This window comes from Botryllus schlosseri, chromosome 9 (genome assembly GCF_051294905.1).
Source record: "Botryllus schlosseri isolate E-star chromosome 9, Bs_hap1, whole genome shotgun sequence".
NCBI classification, from domain to species: Eukaryota; Metazoa; Chordata; class Ascidiacea; order Stolidobranchia; family Styelidae; genus Botryllus; species Botryllus schlosseri.
The window spans coordinates 4,569,048-4,584,769 of NC_137244.1; the positions used below are offsets into that span (position 1 = coordinate 4,569,048).

General features: G+C 38.1%; 2 protein-coding genes across 3 annotated transcripts in view; one reads left to right on the forward strand and one right to left on the reverse strand.

Annotated features, from left to right (window-relative positions):
• Positions 1 to 15,722, forward strand: part of LOC145447283 (sperm-associated antigen 17-like) — a 58,012-nt gene that overhangs the window by 23,552 nt on the left and 18,738 nt on the right. For both annotated transcript variants that reach the window (XM_080325707.1, XM_080325708.1), the window contains exons 18-25: positions 734 to 881; positions 1,627 to 1,730; positions 2,136 to 2,309; positions 3,145 to 3,294; positions 5,719 to 5,939; positions 6,106 to 6,244; positions 11,019 to 11,200; positions 11,735 to 11,900. In XM_080325707.1, coding sequence (XP_080181833.1) covers positions 734 to 881; positions 1,627 to 1,730; positions 2,136 to 2,309; positions 3,145 to 3,294; positions 5,719 to 5,939; positions 6,106 to 6,244; positions 11,019 to 11,200; positions 11,735 to 11,900 — 1,284 coding nt within the window. The remainder of the gene's footprint in view (positions 1 to 733; positions 882 to 1,626; positions 1,731 to 2,135; positions 2,310 to 3,144; positions 3,295 to 5,718; positions 5,940 to 6,105; positions 6,245 to 11,018; positions 11,201 to 11,734; positions 11,901 to 15,722) is intronic.
• Positions 6,361 to 10,140, reverse strand: LOC145447285 (oligodendrocyte-myelin glycoprotein-like). The gene is made up of 4 exons (XM_080325709.1): positions 9,958 to 10,140; positions 9,321 to 9,448; positions 9,076 to 9,256; positions 6,361 to 8,565 (listed from the first exon to the last, which is right to left on the reverse strand). The coding sequence occupies exons 1-4, from the start codon at positions 10,087 to 10,089 to the stop codon at positions 7,972 to 7,974; spliced, it is 1,035 nt and encodes a 344-aa protein (XP_080181835.1). The 5' UTR covers positions 10,090 to 10,140; the 3' UTR covers positions 6,361 to 7,971.

Below are 15,722 nucleotides of genomic sequence, written 5' to 3' on the forward strand. Positions count from 1 at the left end.
CTTACGTATAAAAAAGAGTTGAAAGTTGAATAAACAGTACTTCTCTATCCATCGTTGCGCTTTAAATTCCTCATTTTATTAGTGGTGTAAAAGCCTCAGTTTTGTGTTACAGTGTCATATTTTCAGCTTCGGCAATAACGTCATTTGGCACTAATCAAATTCGGCACCTCATGTATCGGAAACATTGTTGATAATTAGAATGACAATGTGACTCAAAGCTGTAAATTTATGCCGAAGGTCATTTTAATTCACCACCATTACGTTTCTTTCGAATATGAGAATATGTTATTAGGCACAATTTTGGAATAGTGACTGATTTTTTGACTGTCGATCTCACTGCTTGTGATACATTGCAAATATCACCGTCATATAGTGTTACTTGTAGAGTCACTGTGTTATTATGCTTAACATTTTTTTGCGGTATTCCTTGTGAACATTCTTGGCGAATTCTATATTGAATTCTGAGTTAGCAGGATGATACTTGGGTCATGTCAGCGTTATTTTCATCCAATCTTAATTTAGTTGTTGTTTTATTGATGATATTATTTGAAACATCATGGTTTTTCATGTATATTATTTACCAATTTTTCTGTTATAAGGAAGGTTGTCACACCATGCAGCTAATCTACCTTTCAAAAAAATCTGAGAATGTTGGGCCGGCATATTCAACGCATATTCTGCGTGGCATCGAAATGTATTTGTTAGGATGGTGTCAGATTATTTTCCTGTTCAGGTTCCGGGAAAGGCTCGAAATCTGGGCGGAAATCTCCAAAATCAAAGTCGCGCTCCAGGTCCAGGTCTCGTTCTTCAAGTCGCGAGAGACCGACGGCAGTAGTTACTGAACCAGAAAAACCGGAGGAGCCAAAGTTGCCGTTCACAGGGTGAAATTTCCAAACCTTCCTGCCATCACCGGCATTAGTCTCACACTGTTATAACCAGAGGTGGTCATTAGGGTTGCTCAAAAGTAACTTTTTTTCCGGATTCCTGGGATTCACTGATTGAATTGTTAGGTTGCCTAAAATTATCATTAAAATGGATGAAATAACCCCTGAATCATCGTAACTGAATATATTTTCAAAGATTGTATCTTTCCGTAGTACCATTGGTCTTTTTGTGTCGCGAAGTTGCGTCATGTAATTTTGAACGTAGTCGTGCTAATTAACGGCGAAAAATATACCATCCCTATGACCATGTGTAATTTTTGAAACTACATCAGAAGCTACGTCAGACCTTTCAATTTCTATTTTCGCTTAAAGTCTTTTTCCATGCACTGTACTTTAATATATTTTGTGTGAAGGTGTACTGGTAAAAGTAGCACTAAGTTAGGCTGACATCGGTAAGGTGGAATCGCATCCGTCAAATGCTACAATACACATTATACAATTGAATCTAACAGATGTCGTGCTACATTTTTATTGTTTTTTTATCGCTATTTTAATCGTCGGCCTACTTAACCAATGCGCTCTCAATGCCACGAAAAAGTTTTACTATGAAAAGAGATTTTATTTTGACTATCTGCTTTCATTTTACAGAAGACGTTTTTCCCTTTTGACCTCACCATATTGCTTTAGTTTTGACTTTGGAACTTTCTCAAGCAATTATAAATTTAATCTTTCCGCATTTTAGATATGATGTTGGCAACAACCTGATTCATCTTCACGGCACCACCAGCTACATGTATCCTTGTGATGGAGGAATCATAAAGTCTGAAAAGATAGTGACCGAGCAAGGTTTGCAATACTCATGAAATCGTGTTACTGCCTGGTTAATTGAAAATTGATATTTGAAACCAAAGGGCGTACTAAATAGACGTCATCGTTCCTGAATAATGTCATAATTTACTTTGTATTGGAATATTCATATGGTTGAGGGTTGAGGCTGTTCAAAAACACCCCTTTTGCAAGAATTCAGTGGCATTGTCATTGAATTGTTGTGTAATTGTTATATAACTGAATATTGAAACAAACCTGAATATTTTCGGTTGACACTCGTCAGGATAATCATCAGCAACTAGTAGAGAATTGGAAAGAACATTGTATATCAACAATCGGATCGCAAAATATGACTTCACCATTATATAATTTCATTTCAAATCTCGTAAAATATTTCGGAATTTCAATATAGCGATTTTACAGGCAGTACTACAGTAACAACCACGATTCGCAAGGACGGCCACGTCTTCCTGGTCCATCTCATTGATCCTAAAAACCCGGACGAAACCACAGAACTGCAGGAACTGACGCAGAGCGCTAAGAAACCAGAGGAAGTCACCGAAAAAGCGGAAATTGAATCCCCTGAAAAAGATGCCGGTGAGTCTCTTTGAGCGACTTTTTTGTCAAGAGCTTTTGGGGAGGGTGGGCACAATGGGGCAAAAACACATTTTTTGCCCTTCTGTGCTTTATTCTGTTGATTTTCAGATTAAAAAAAAATATTCATTCAGTTATCAATGGATGCATTGTGCCCCTGTCAAATTCCCCCAATATGTCCCACCCACTTTTTCAGAACAATATCACCAATAGATTTTAATATCGCAATTCTGCATCTTAAATAGGCTTCAGGTCGACTAATGACTGCTCCAACTGCACTTTGTACTAATTTTAAGCACAACAAACAAGATATTCACACCGAAACATGATCGAAAGGTAGCGATGTAATTTTAAGCAGGTTAGCATGACTCTAAAAGATTCGTCATTTTCACGCAAAATCGCCGACACAGAGGAAAACAAATAACGTCACGTGTCGATATCACTCTTCCAAATGATATAAATCATTCGACAAACTGCTGTGAGTGTCACAAAGTTTGCAAACAATAATGTTACTTCGCAATCCACTGAAATGTATGTCGAAATAATTTACTGTAATGTAATATAATCACCTACGGTACAGAAGTATTAAATGTAATTAAAACTGTCTTGAGTGCTCCAGTATTCACTTTTTAAGCCTACTTGGTTTTAGAATCTGTAAAGTGCAAAGTTTCACTTCTGCACGTTGGAATTGAGCAATATTTTTGGTGCATCCATAATAACAATTCTATCGAATGGCCATTAAAATTTGAGGAAAAAATATATTTTTGAACAGCCCTACGGTACATGGTACATTATTGCTAGCCTTCGGTAATTCTTAACCATTTTTTGTCCGGTTTAGAGCTCGCCAGCCGCAGCACTTCTAGAAACAGCAACACTCGCGAGGAAAAGCTGTGTCATAGCAAATTCGGATCATGGACCAGCACTTTGTGCGACGGGATGACTTTGTCGTTGAGTAGCCACGGAGAAAACGGAGAATGCACCGGAGCAAGTAAGCAATCATTCAGTGTTTGGTAATGAAGTTATTACTATAGGTACCTTTTATGAGACTATAATGAGGATAACTAATATTTATGACTAGGGCGATTTTTAAAACTTTTTTGACTTGAAAACTGACAAATTTTTTCCTGAAAAATGTTGACCTATGAAGAAGTCCCGTAATTACATTATCCATTATGGCACAAACGGTTGAATGACTTTGCATCAAGTCATGTCAACCTATTTGTTTTATTTGACCATTTATGATTTACAATGAGCAGGCAATGAACGTCTACGATAATAGGCCTATAAAGTGGGCAACAAGCTGTAAAATGTCCAAGGCCACCGACAGTGCGAACATCTATGATACAAACGAAATGCAGGTAGTAAGAAAATTTCGACTTTGTAAACAATTTTGACAATTTTTTGACCTAACGCTACAATTTTGACAAAATTCTGACTTGGTTTGACATGTCAAAAAAAATCGCCCTAGTTATGACTAGGGTTGGGACTTCGGGATCAAATTTGAAATCCCGGGATCGGGATTTCCCGGGATTTTCACTTCTCAATCCCGGGATTTCCCGGGATTAGCAAAGTAGTAAAATACACATACGAGATACACAAACAACATATAATCCTCGTAATATTGACACAAAAACATGCTATACCGGTATTACGAATGAAACCCAGCGATCGAAAGCCACCCGGATAATGAGCGTTTAAATTCCTGTACCGCCTGTTTCCTGTAGAAGTTGATTCGACCAACCTCAAACGCGATCGAAAAACATACATAATTCCGTTTCATTGTAATAAGCTCTTCTTCAACACATTTGCGGTTTTTTGCTCTGCTCGATGACCAAGTCCCGAACTACTTTGTGATACATTTGCAAGTCATAGCCGTCAGCCTTGAAGGGCCGACGAATTCACTCACTTTGGGCAATTTTAATAAATGTTTGCGCGTCCACAGCAGTTAACTGGCTATGAATTTCATCGAGGCGAGACTTATGCGATTTATATAGGGATTCGATCTTCCTCATCTTCATTTTGGGGAATTTTTCTTCAAAGTGTCCGATGGAGTCATGCTGTGTACGGACCTTAAATTCGTTATCAGTCCCTTTTTGCTAGACCAGGGGCGTGCAACTTATTCGGTCGGCGGGCCTGCTATGTGAAAATCAAGTAATTGGCAGGCCGGATTGCAGAATGGATACATTAATTGCGTATTTATCCAGCTATATACAAGGAATAAATCGTATTAAATGCAAATTTTAGCTTTAAAGCATAGGAGACCAAAACCAGTATTTAATTTATTAACCTCGTGTACTTCAATAGTTGTTGAAGTCAATCAAATATCTGCGGTCAACCAAATTTGTCAACAAGTTCTTTTTACCTCTAGTTGCATGTCGTATGTAGAAACCCGTAGTAAAGAATGCACGCGAACATCAGTTAGATTGGTAACGCAGCCTTGTCTTGTTATTGTTCATAGTCGAAAATGTTTGCTCGCAAATGTACATGTATGGACCCGAACTCAACTCAACAAAACCGAACTCAAGTAGTTTCATGACCATATTTCTCAGCTTGGCAAACTTGGAATCATGCTGTGACGCATAAAATTTGTCAATACTTTCAGATTAGAATTTTACTTTCGGATTAGAAACTCCCTGCGGGGCGCTCAAAATCCCGTCGCGACCGGATCCGGCCCGCGGGTCGTATGTTGCCCGCCCTGGTGCTATACTCTGAAGCTTTCAAAACGTCTTGACACAAGTTGCATTTGGCTTTTTTTAGTAGATTTACAAAACTAAAAGTTTTGCCACACATCTGATTTTCTCTTTGCACTGACATCTTCGAAATTCGCAATCATCCCGACCTGTATTTCACCTTCACAGCACCGTATTTCTAACAGTCACACTGTTACCATCCGTAGACTAGACGGAAGTGATTATCTAGCTCATTGTTGTGCCATAGTTGGTTTTATTATCACATAATTGTGAATTTTTTATACAATTAGCCGAGTTTTGACACTGCTTTAGTACAAAAATAAGAGTTATGGCGCTACGTAAGCCTGGGTAAATGCTGTTAACAACTCCCGGGATTTCATTGGGATTAATCCCGAGATCGGGATTTCTTCAAATCCCGGGATCCCGGGATCGGGATTTCCCAGGGTCCCAACGCTAGTTATGACTCATCATAATTTTGCGTTTCTTGATTACACCTATTTCGTAGTGTTTTGTGACAATGCTACTTGTAGGTCTGATGTTAATAACTGAAACCATATTAATACCTATTATGGAAGTATCACACCTGGTAACCCACTTGTTTAATTTTGTGATTGACCACTGGTAAGATATTGATATTGAAGATATGGTTGCGGTTCACAATGTACTGCTTTTTAACTCATCTAAAATCATGACTTGTATTCAAGTTTCTCCATCTTGTTTAGGCAGAGCCGACGCGCAACTGAATAGACTTCTCGGCGAAATACCGCCGGCGACCAGCCCGTCTCCGGTACCACCTGGAATGGAAACCCCGGGTAAAAAGGGCAAGAGCCGGGGAAAGTCTCCGAGGGGTCGGTCCCCGAGGGGTAAAAGCCCGAAAGGTAAAAGAAAAGGTGAAGCGGACAAAGAGGCGGAAGCCGCCAAGGCAGAGGAAGAGAGAGCTCAGGTACGCCATGTTGGACTGCGTTAATGAGGCGGCCATTACTTTTAATAGCCCTGTTGATAAAGAGACATGCATTTATTGTAAAATGCTCAATGTTGTCTATCCAGTGAGGACAACATGAAATTATGGTACTGTACTTCGTAAAATTGATCGTGAGTTACACAAACAGGCTGAGTTAGAAAGGAAGCTGCAAGAAGCCAAGGAGGAAGAGGAAAGGAGAAGATTAAATCTCCCTCCGTTTCAACCCCTTTATGTCTCCACTCCTGACGGACTCACAGTGCGATACCAATTGGATCCTAGATTAGCCGGTAAGGAGAATTGATTACCTTTACTGAACTGTTAGCTACTTAGCTGAGAAACATTGGCATTTCAAATTCCAGCATTGCAAACTAAATTGACAAGATCCAACAGTACAGAAAGAGCATTGTCATTTGCAAATATTTACAATTTATTACAAATCAATGTATTTACACTACATACGTTGACAGTGTAGAGCCTTGTCTGCCTTATTCGTAAGAGTAACAAAATTGTCGCGAAAAATGGATGACAATGAATTTCATATGTACAATCGCAATAGTTATGAAAATGAAGCGCTTGTGATAGTGCGACACTCGCCTTGTGGATTGAAATTTTCCGCTTTTGAAAAATCCCAAAGCAACTGCTAGCTTGCCCGGTATTTGGCCTTATTGTGGCCTGTGGCAACGTAGGATGACCACATAATCTGCTGTCCGAGACAAAAAAACTAAAAAATCACCATCATGCTGTTAGTTGGCTAATAATGTTACTTGTTGAGAACCAATTTGCTGGCGAAGTCTAAGATAATGTCACAATATGTGTGAAGTGAACCATCGCAGATTACATCAGAATATATGTGTGAAGAAATATACTATTGAACAAATGAAAACAAACAATTTTATCCCATCTGACATGGTAATTTGGACTCAAATGCTGTGCTCAAGCCAATGAACAGACAAAACTTATAGGTGTCAAACTGCAATGTCGATTTATTTTGAATAGTGCCCAAATCATACATTTAATTATAACTATTTTATTGTTCCGGTAGTTGATAGGTGGAAGACTACATGTAACTTACTAAATGATGTGTGTGTTTGTGAAATAACATACCACTATATTATTCATAACCAAATCGCATTCGTCTTTTCGTAATGCTAAAACCACTCTACCTTTCTATAATCTCTATAATCTGCTGTAAAGGCCAACCATACTTAACTGGCGGCAAACATTGTGAAAATCATAAGAATAGTAGTAGGTATTATTTACAATTATACAAAACTAGTCCAGGAAATTACTATTATTAATAAATACACATTTGACATACTGTGTTACAACAGAAAGTAATTTTTTCCTAGTCATTTTTCCTTGAACATTTATACGGAGGTAGTGTAAACCCATGAAAATCGCCACTCTTGTATTTTTTCGGCCTGATTACTGGAACGGAGCTTCCATGATGATAATTATCAGGCGGCAGTGGGCACACTGCGCATTAATGGTGGAATTCCCTTGATGAAGACATCTTGCACACAGCTATGACCCTTAGCTGTGAAGCACAATTTAGAACATATTATCCATATCCTAATAATAGGCCTATATTCATATTGAAACAAACCCGAATATTTTCTGCTGGCACTCGGCAGGGGTAATCGTCAGCAACTTGACGAGAATTCATGAGAGCTTTCTAAATTAAAAATAGTATCAAAGTTCGAAGTTTTTTTGAATTCTCTACTAGTTGCTGATGATTACCCCTGATGAGTGTCAGCTGAAAAGACTCTGACTTATGTCAATATCAATATATTATTCCATTCGATATTGAAGTTCAGCACGTCCTACAAGCTCTCGTAATTTAGATCTGGATTGTCAATCACTCGGTATTTCCACCCATAATGCGACTGATGGCAAGCATAGTAGTAAACAGATTTTAACAGGAACAATTTGAAATCTTCGCAGTCTGCAAAAGGCATATGCAGCGTTCTTTTATGAAAGATGTTTAGTAAGCTTGATGAAAACTAGCAATAAATCAATAACATATAATTATGAATGATAGAAGGCAAAATAAAAATACAGTAGCGGACTGAATAGCAATTTCCGCATTATTGTCTGTGCCGTTGACCTTGGTAGTGTGTGCGTCATGCTTCCCGAACGTAACAATGTCACCAAAATATGAGGTTAAATTCACGTCTTGACACCTCATACTTTGAAACAGCGTTACGCCCGACAACCCCAAACGTTTTTGCGGACTTGAGCACGCCATACCGCCATACACTGACAACGTTCTCGGAGATTTCGCAAAAGCGGCCTGGTGAAGCGTGGTGACTCTGTCGAGATGTCTTTGTTCTTGCATCTTTGAAAACGTGCCAAAAGTTGAACATATCGTAGCTTCGTCGCAGCTCCAAGGGTTATTGCTTAACATGACGTATTCCAGCATCGGCAATGTTGAAAAATATCTTCCGTCCATTTTTGTGATTCGGTTTCCGCTCAAGTCCAGCGTCTTCAGATTTCCGAAATTTTCTAGTAGCTTTGCGGGAATGTGCTCGATTTTGTTGCCGTGTAGATAGAGTAGCCGTAGAGATATTTTCAGAGGTGTAAATGTGTTCGAATGTAGTTTGTTGAGCTGCAAAATTTTATGCAAGAATTAGTGTTGATTGCAATATTGATGTTCTGAAGATATTTTCATCCATACCCAATAAAACTTAGTTTGTTACAATATATTAAATATAGGCTACTATTGTATTGTATATTCATGATAAAATATGCCTAAATATTTTCGGCTGAAACTCGTCAGAGGTAATTGTCAGCAACTAGTGGAGAATTTGATATAGAAAATTCTATATCAACGACAATGTTACTTTCAATTCTCTAATAGCTGCTGACGATTCTCAGTCGAAAATTTCAGGTTTATTTCAATAATAATTATATACTCTTCAATTGTGTGTCAAAGTCCTGTGTCTCTAACAGCCTCTTCAAATTTCCTACATAATTACACATGAATGATGCAAACAGACTGAAAATGCTCCTATTTTAGGACGTGCATGCACACATAACATTTCAAAGTTTCCATTGCCCAAGTGTATTTTGCATTGCTCCATTTTCACTTTGAATAACATCTATTCCACAATCTCACCCGGTTGTTGTTAAGGTACAGTCTTCTCAATCCTTTTAAGCCGGCAAAGCCATCTTTCTTGATTTTTGAAATGTAATTATGGTTTAGGAACAGCCTTTCGACTTTGAGAAGGCCTTTGAAAGCATTAGCTGGTATCGTCTTGATGTTGTTGGATGATAACCTCAGCGTAATAAGGCTCTTTCTGCAAAGAAATATCCCTTTGGTGTCATGGAAGTTTATTTTTTCCTGAAAAGCTCGTGACTTACAGGCATCTTTGGCTAAAGGGTTGGCCTTTGATATTTGCTATGTAGTTGTTATGTAGATCCAATCTTTGGATATTCAAATGTTGTGGGTAGTTGGGAACGGATGTCACGCTTCTATTGGAACATTGAACCTGAAACATGAATTATCATTTTTATCAGATTGGCATATGAATCCTACATCCTTTGTGTTACATTCTCTGAAATAGATTCTATGTGAGAGCTCGAACTCTAAATTCTTTTTACTAGTAGTTTTTATCGTAACTTAATATTATTATTAAAGGATTTTTGATTAGGTAAAATTTGATAAAATGGTCTTTCATGTTGCGATCACCAGAAAAGTTTTAGGCAATTTCATTCAATTTTTATTTGTACTTTTGAAATCCCATTATAATTGTCATAAACTCAAGATTAATTCACGCAGAGCCCATAAACTTTTCAAGTAAGATAAATTAGTATGACTTAACTTAAATTTACTGGTTCTATTAAAATGATAATTGAGACTGACTGCGTTCTGACTATTCAGTCAATTCTCGTAGTCCAGCCAAAATTAGAATTTACCTTGTATATTTTGTTGAAATTATAACCATTATTTTAAACGATATCGTTTTTGATACTACTAAAATATCATGAACATGCTTACCTCTTTATGATAGCACTCACAAGGACAGTCATGATTTACACAACTATCTGTACAGTCTCCAAAGACAAATGATAATGAAATAAATAGTATAATTGACCTAAGCGCTACCAGACGTTGACATGATCCAACCATCCTTAACTAGTTCTTCCTAAAGATAAATTCTCAGTGTGATTGGAAGACTTGTATATATGTACAGTGAATAGGTTTATCCTCGTATAGAAAAAAGTGTTGTTTAAACAGCGGCCGACACATTCACTTGATGTAATTTTATTTGGCAGAGTGTCTTGAAATCCCACTTGAGATGTTGAGACAATGCCTTCTCCGTTACTGTGGATAGTTCTCGACTAGTCATCTGCGATTGAGGGTTTGAATGTGATTTCACAAACTAACACCACTGGAAAGGGTATTCTAATTGATATTCATTGGCAAAGCAAACACTCGTGGTTGGCCTGGTATTTGCTCAAGCTGCCAAAAATTACACTTTCAGGCAGATGCTGGAAAGTTTTCCTTAAAAAGACTTGCACTCATCTTATCAGCTTAAACTGTGACAAATGTACATATTTTACTGGTGATTTGTACAAGTGATGATATTGCTTTGAATTGTTCCTATTCTAGATTGATTTTATATAATTTCAGGCCATATAGCTTTCATAATATCAATCATCGTGCTGGAATCAAAGTAACTTATGTCAATCTTTTAAAATTTTTAGATCTATTTGTGAAATTGGTAGAAAATCTAGTTTTTCTAAAATTTTCATTTTTTTGTGCCATATCTGGGCCAGGCTTATGTTTATCACATTGTTTCAAAGTCTAACCATGGCCAACATATTGCCAAGACTTTACATTAAGTTTATTTTCTCAAAATATGTAAAATGGACATAAGCTACGTTACTTTGATTCCATCCACAATGATAAAATAGTCTCATAAACTGAGATTGGGTAAATTGAATAATAGCCAGTTTGAATCAAACTCCTGCAAAATAGCAGTTTAAGAGCACCGAGCTACGGTGTCTGGGTTTGAACGGACCGAAAAATCTTCAAATACATATATTGAATTTCAGGTGAAAACTACACGACCGGTGAGATGCAGTATAAGCTCATGGTGCGTCAGTCGTATCCGTGCAAAACTCTGGGGAAACAGAAAACGGAAAGCCTGCGAGCAAAACCAGCGATGGAAGAAATGTCACGATGCATCAGATCCGACGGAACAGTCGTGAAAATTATGAACGATGGATCGACCAAGGTTTGATTAGCACTTAACTCTTCTGTAACATGCGTGCCTGTTTAAGATTGACTGGATATCGATTGAGAAAATCCTGATATTAACGTGTTCTAATTAGCAGATGAGCTGGTATTTATGCCGAAAATATCCTGTAGGAATCGACACTTTGTTTTTAGATCGAGGTTATGAGATGACATAATCCCAAATGTAGGTTGATACTAGACAAAACAAGTTCACGTTGATAAGAAATAACCTTTTGCTAACGTGAATATGTTGACTGCACTAGAGATTGAAGTGAATGTTTTTCATAAAATTGGAATCTATGACATTATTAACACGTTGCATGCAGCCATGCACTGGCCATTTGCAACACTCATATTTATTACCACTAGAAGTCTTATTTACCAGTACCGGTTGTTGATACAACTTGAAATTGGAATATTGTGTGATTTCCTATACATATTAAAAGCTTCTGTATCATGTAGCTTACCACACGTTACAAAACTGTCAATTTTATGCTTTTACATTGTATCGTTACTCTTTGCTTGGTCATAGATACTGTTTGCTGATGGTACCACGTGCTTCAACCAAGGCTCGGGACCATTGGTTCAAGAAAGAAAGATACCAGTAACGCCGCACAGCATGCCGTCTGCAGTGACGGAACAAATGCAATCTTCGGCCGAAGAGGCAAGGAACACTGCGTCACCGGGAAGCAAAAAAGGTGAATCTATAGGAGTGTATTGCGTAAGACATGATTTGCTATTCGCAACAGTAAGGTTACTATTCTGAAGGCGTAGAAAAGACCACAGATGCCGATCAAACATTTAGGCCTAGGCCTACTGTTGAATCCAATTTAATATAACGGGCATGAAGTCACATTTTCATTGTGACATCGACAACAACTTTCAACATTGAAATTGATATTACTTTAGATAAAAGTGCTTTCTGAAGTTCTATTCAAGGAAATTAGAGTAGAAAGTAGAATGCTGCAGTGATTAACCCTTTGCGACCGGCGGTCTAGTATACTAGACCGCGACTGCTTAACGCAGAGGAGTCGATATTTAATCCAAGATAGCTAGACCTGTATTGGTCATAAACGATTGCAATCGGTTTGTATGTATAGCTCTTATAAATACGAATGCATCAGACCATGTATAACCTAATGTTGCAATGTATATCTTGCTTGAAATGCAGATTGAACACGCAAAAATGTTTCCCGCAAAATTGAATTTGTAATGATGTTTGCGTGAGTGACCGCCTGAAATATAAACCATTGTATCTTCCATTCTAGACGTCATATAACCGATTACAGTTATCTTCCATGACTTGTTGTTGGTCATACTATTCTATGAATGTCCTTATATCGAAGATCAGCACGTAGAAGATGTTTCAAATTGACGTGAAAGAAGCATACCTTATTACATGAAAATCATGACTGCGTAAGATGACCTGACTCGTTGCGGTTTCAAACAGATGTACAATTGCTTCAGGCAATAGCAAATTATACATATGGTTAGCCATTATCCTAGCATATCCATCAATATCCCTATCATGGAGCTTAGTTTTGTATAAGAAAGCCGACACCAGCCCTAACAACGCACAAATAAGCGTGCGAGTTAGCCTATTTTTGTACCCGAGCCTGTGATAACAACATCATATAGAGGCAGTTATATATCTGTTTTAGATGGCACACGAAGTTACTGTTGGCTTCTATATCTATGACTACTGTTGACCATACATAGAACATTAGCCGTGTAGAATACAGTTCAAATTGATGTGAAATAAAGCAATGTATCACGTGAAATGACTTCCCGAGCGTATATGGGCACTGGGCAGTGTCGAATAAGGCAATATGTGTATACTTACGGATCCCTTGCAGTTGCAAGTTACATATAACAAGCAACTGGGGTTGATAACACTTCAATAGCATGGAGATGTATACTAACGGCAAAATTGCCAAGGCAGTTACTATGTTATGTAGAACTGGACGCGCGTTGCCTTCAGCGAGAATACGAGATTACGTAATCGATTACTCATCGGCGGCGGCCGCGTGATTGTGCTTATCATCTGTACCTTTCCAAGATCGTAGCGCTGGGCTATGAAGCGCTATAGTAGCATGTAATGTCTCGTTGAAAAGTAGAGATTCATGCGGAATGCAATTAGGTGGTCATATACTAAGAGAGGGCCAAGGTATGACGTCAGGAGATATAGAAGAACAAAATTGTATTTTATTTTCAAGAAATCGAGAACATTTTCTCGCATAACACTATTCCCTCTGGCGTCTGAGCCGTGAGAGTGTCTCAGACCGCTAGGCGGCTACTTCAGGTTTACGGCAATATATTGGGCGTCGATTTAAGCCATATGGATGACATTTTATTGTTTTTTATGTGGATGCAGTAAAATTTTGGTCAGTAGGCCGGCCGGTTACAAAGGGTTAATAAGATATGTTCCAAAACAGCTTGTACTTAGTACCAACTTTGTACGGACCACTTTCCAACATGTCCGATGCATCTTTGTTTGATAACTAACACAGACTGAATTATTGCGGTACATTCGGCAGTTACGGCATTCACATATCAGTCATTATGTGTGATCATTTAGGAATACATCAGAATACTCTTGTACTCACAGTATCCTACATCGCTTTGTAGTGTCCAAAGTTAACCAGTGAGAAATTTACCGCTGCCTTTTCGCTATTTGACGTGTTGTATGTGGTTCTATTGAAGTTTCTGCAAGGCAAAGTACTTTTGAAAACGACTAATCTGATTTTGTGTGTCGGTTTATTTTTAAAGGAAGTGAACTTTGGGCCTTTTTACCCTCTATGACACTTAAAATGTTGCTAAACTGTACATCAAAATTTGATGAATTTTGTTTGAAAAGTTCTCTTAGCAATCACGTATGACTGGTTTTAAACGAGTTGTTGGCTGCACAAAGCATTTTGTAGAATAATTGCAGCATTCTGACGTATGCTAAGTTGAAAGCACACCATCAACTCCATCTTACGATACGATGCAGAAAACTTCTTTTCAAATTCCTAAATTCGTTTAAAATTTGATGTTTCATTTCACTAATGTGTTCAACTATTTGCTTTTTGCAATTGAGATGTATGGAATTGGCATATATTTTGCTGACTGTTATGAACAGCACGGGATTGCGAACCGGTGACAACTTGCTAGTCTAAACTGTTCTCAAGGGTCGGCAGGGACCTGTTTCCATGAAATAAAATTGCGATCCCTGCCACAGCTTCGCAACCGATGCCTTTCAATGTATTGATGTTGATTAGGGACTTCTGTTCCTGTAGTTGAAGTAGCTAAACAATTCATTAGGTTATGCTACATTGATAACCAGACATGGGGTAATCGTGATTAGTAATCGTAATCGATTACGACGATTACAGCATTTCCAAGTAATCGTAATCGCAATCGATTACATTCGAAAAAAATCCGAAGTAATCGTAATCGTAATCGACTACTTCACATATTTAATCGATTTCTTTGTGAAAGAACGATTACTTTTCATTTGTGCAATGCCCATGACATAAACTGAACTATGAACATTCATGAGCAACGAAGAGTGTGATTTAAAGCATGATTTGGATAGCAGAAATGTCGGATTTTCAAACGCCTCTATACTCATTATTGCATCACAAGTATTAGCTTGGTTCTTGATTGGGTAACGAATTATCCGCACGTACTAAATATATATTCGATGTAAATAATGTAGTACTGCGATTGTAAGAAAACCCGCTGTGGATTATGTCACTGCACTGATCATTACACTGCACACGCCACTACCTCGCAGCAGGATAATAATCACCACACGGCCTAGTTTCGAATAGGAACGTATATGTACAAATTGTACATTGTACAATGTATAGATGTTTTGTTATGCTTAGGTAAACGCAATCTGACCGTAGCTGATTGGCGAGCAGTAGGCCTATTTGCGTATGCAATGGACAACGATTTGAAATTTTGTACCCGTCAAATTAAACATGACAATTTCTACATCGAAGCATTAAAAACCAGGCTGCTGAGAAAAAAATCATAACCGAGCCGTTATTTTCCGTTACTCGTATAACGGCAGATCGAAATATATGTATTAAGTGGATCGCAGTCAGAAGTTGATGTTTACCTTATCATATTCTCATATGGCCCTACTTAAAACGGGCAACAATTGTTCTTTCGCAATTTTATACTCATCATTCGGATATGCCACTAGCCATCCGCTTACACATCATGTTAGTGTGGATTTCAGCTAGAATCAGTACCGAAACAGCACTTCGCCACCGCCATTCTCACAAATGGTGATCTTGTGATCCCCAAAAGGCGATCAATAAAGCTTGTGGCGGGCGAAGTCCCCCAGAACCCCCTTGAAGGCCGGGCTTTTCACAAGAACTGGAAAACACGATTTGATGCGATGGATCCGCTGTGAATTTGCTGTCAAGTCGCGCCAGGCGCGAATATTTAGGCACATAATTTACGACTACAACTTTATTGTATGTTGTTAACTCGTGACCTCCTGTCTGCTATATAGTCAGCAGATA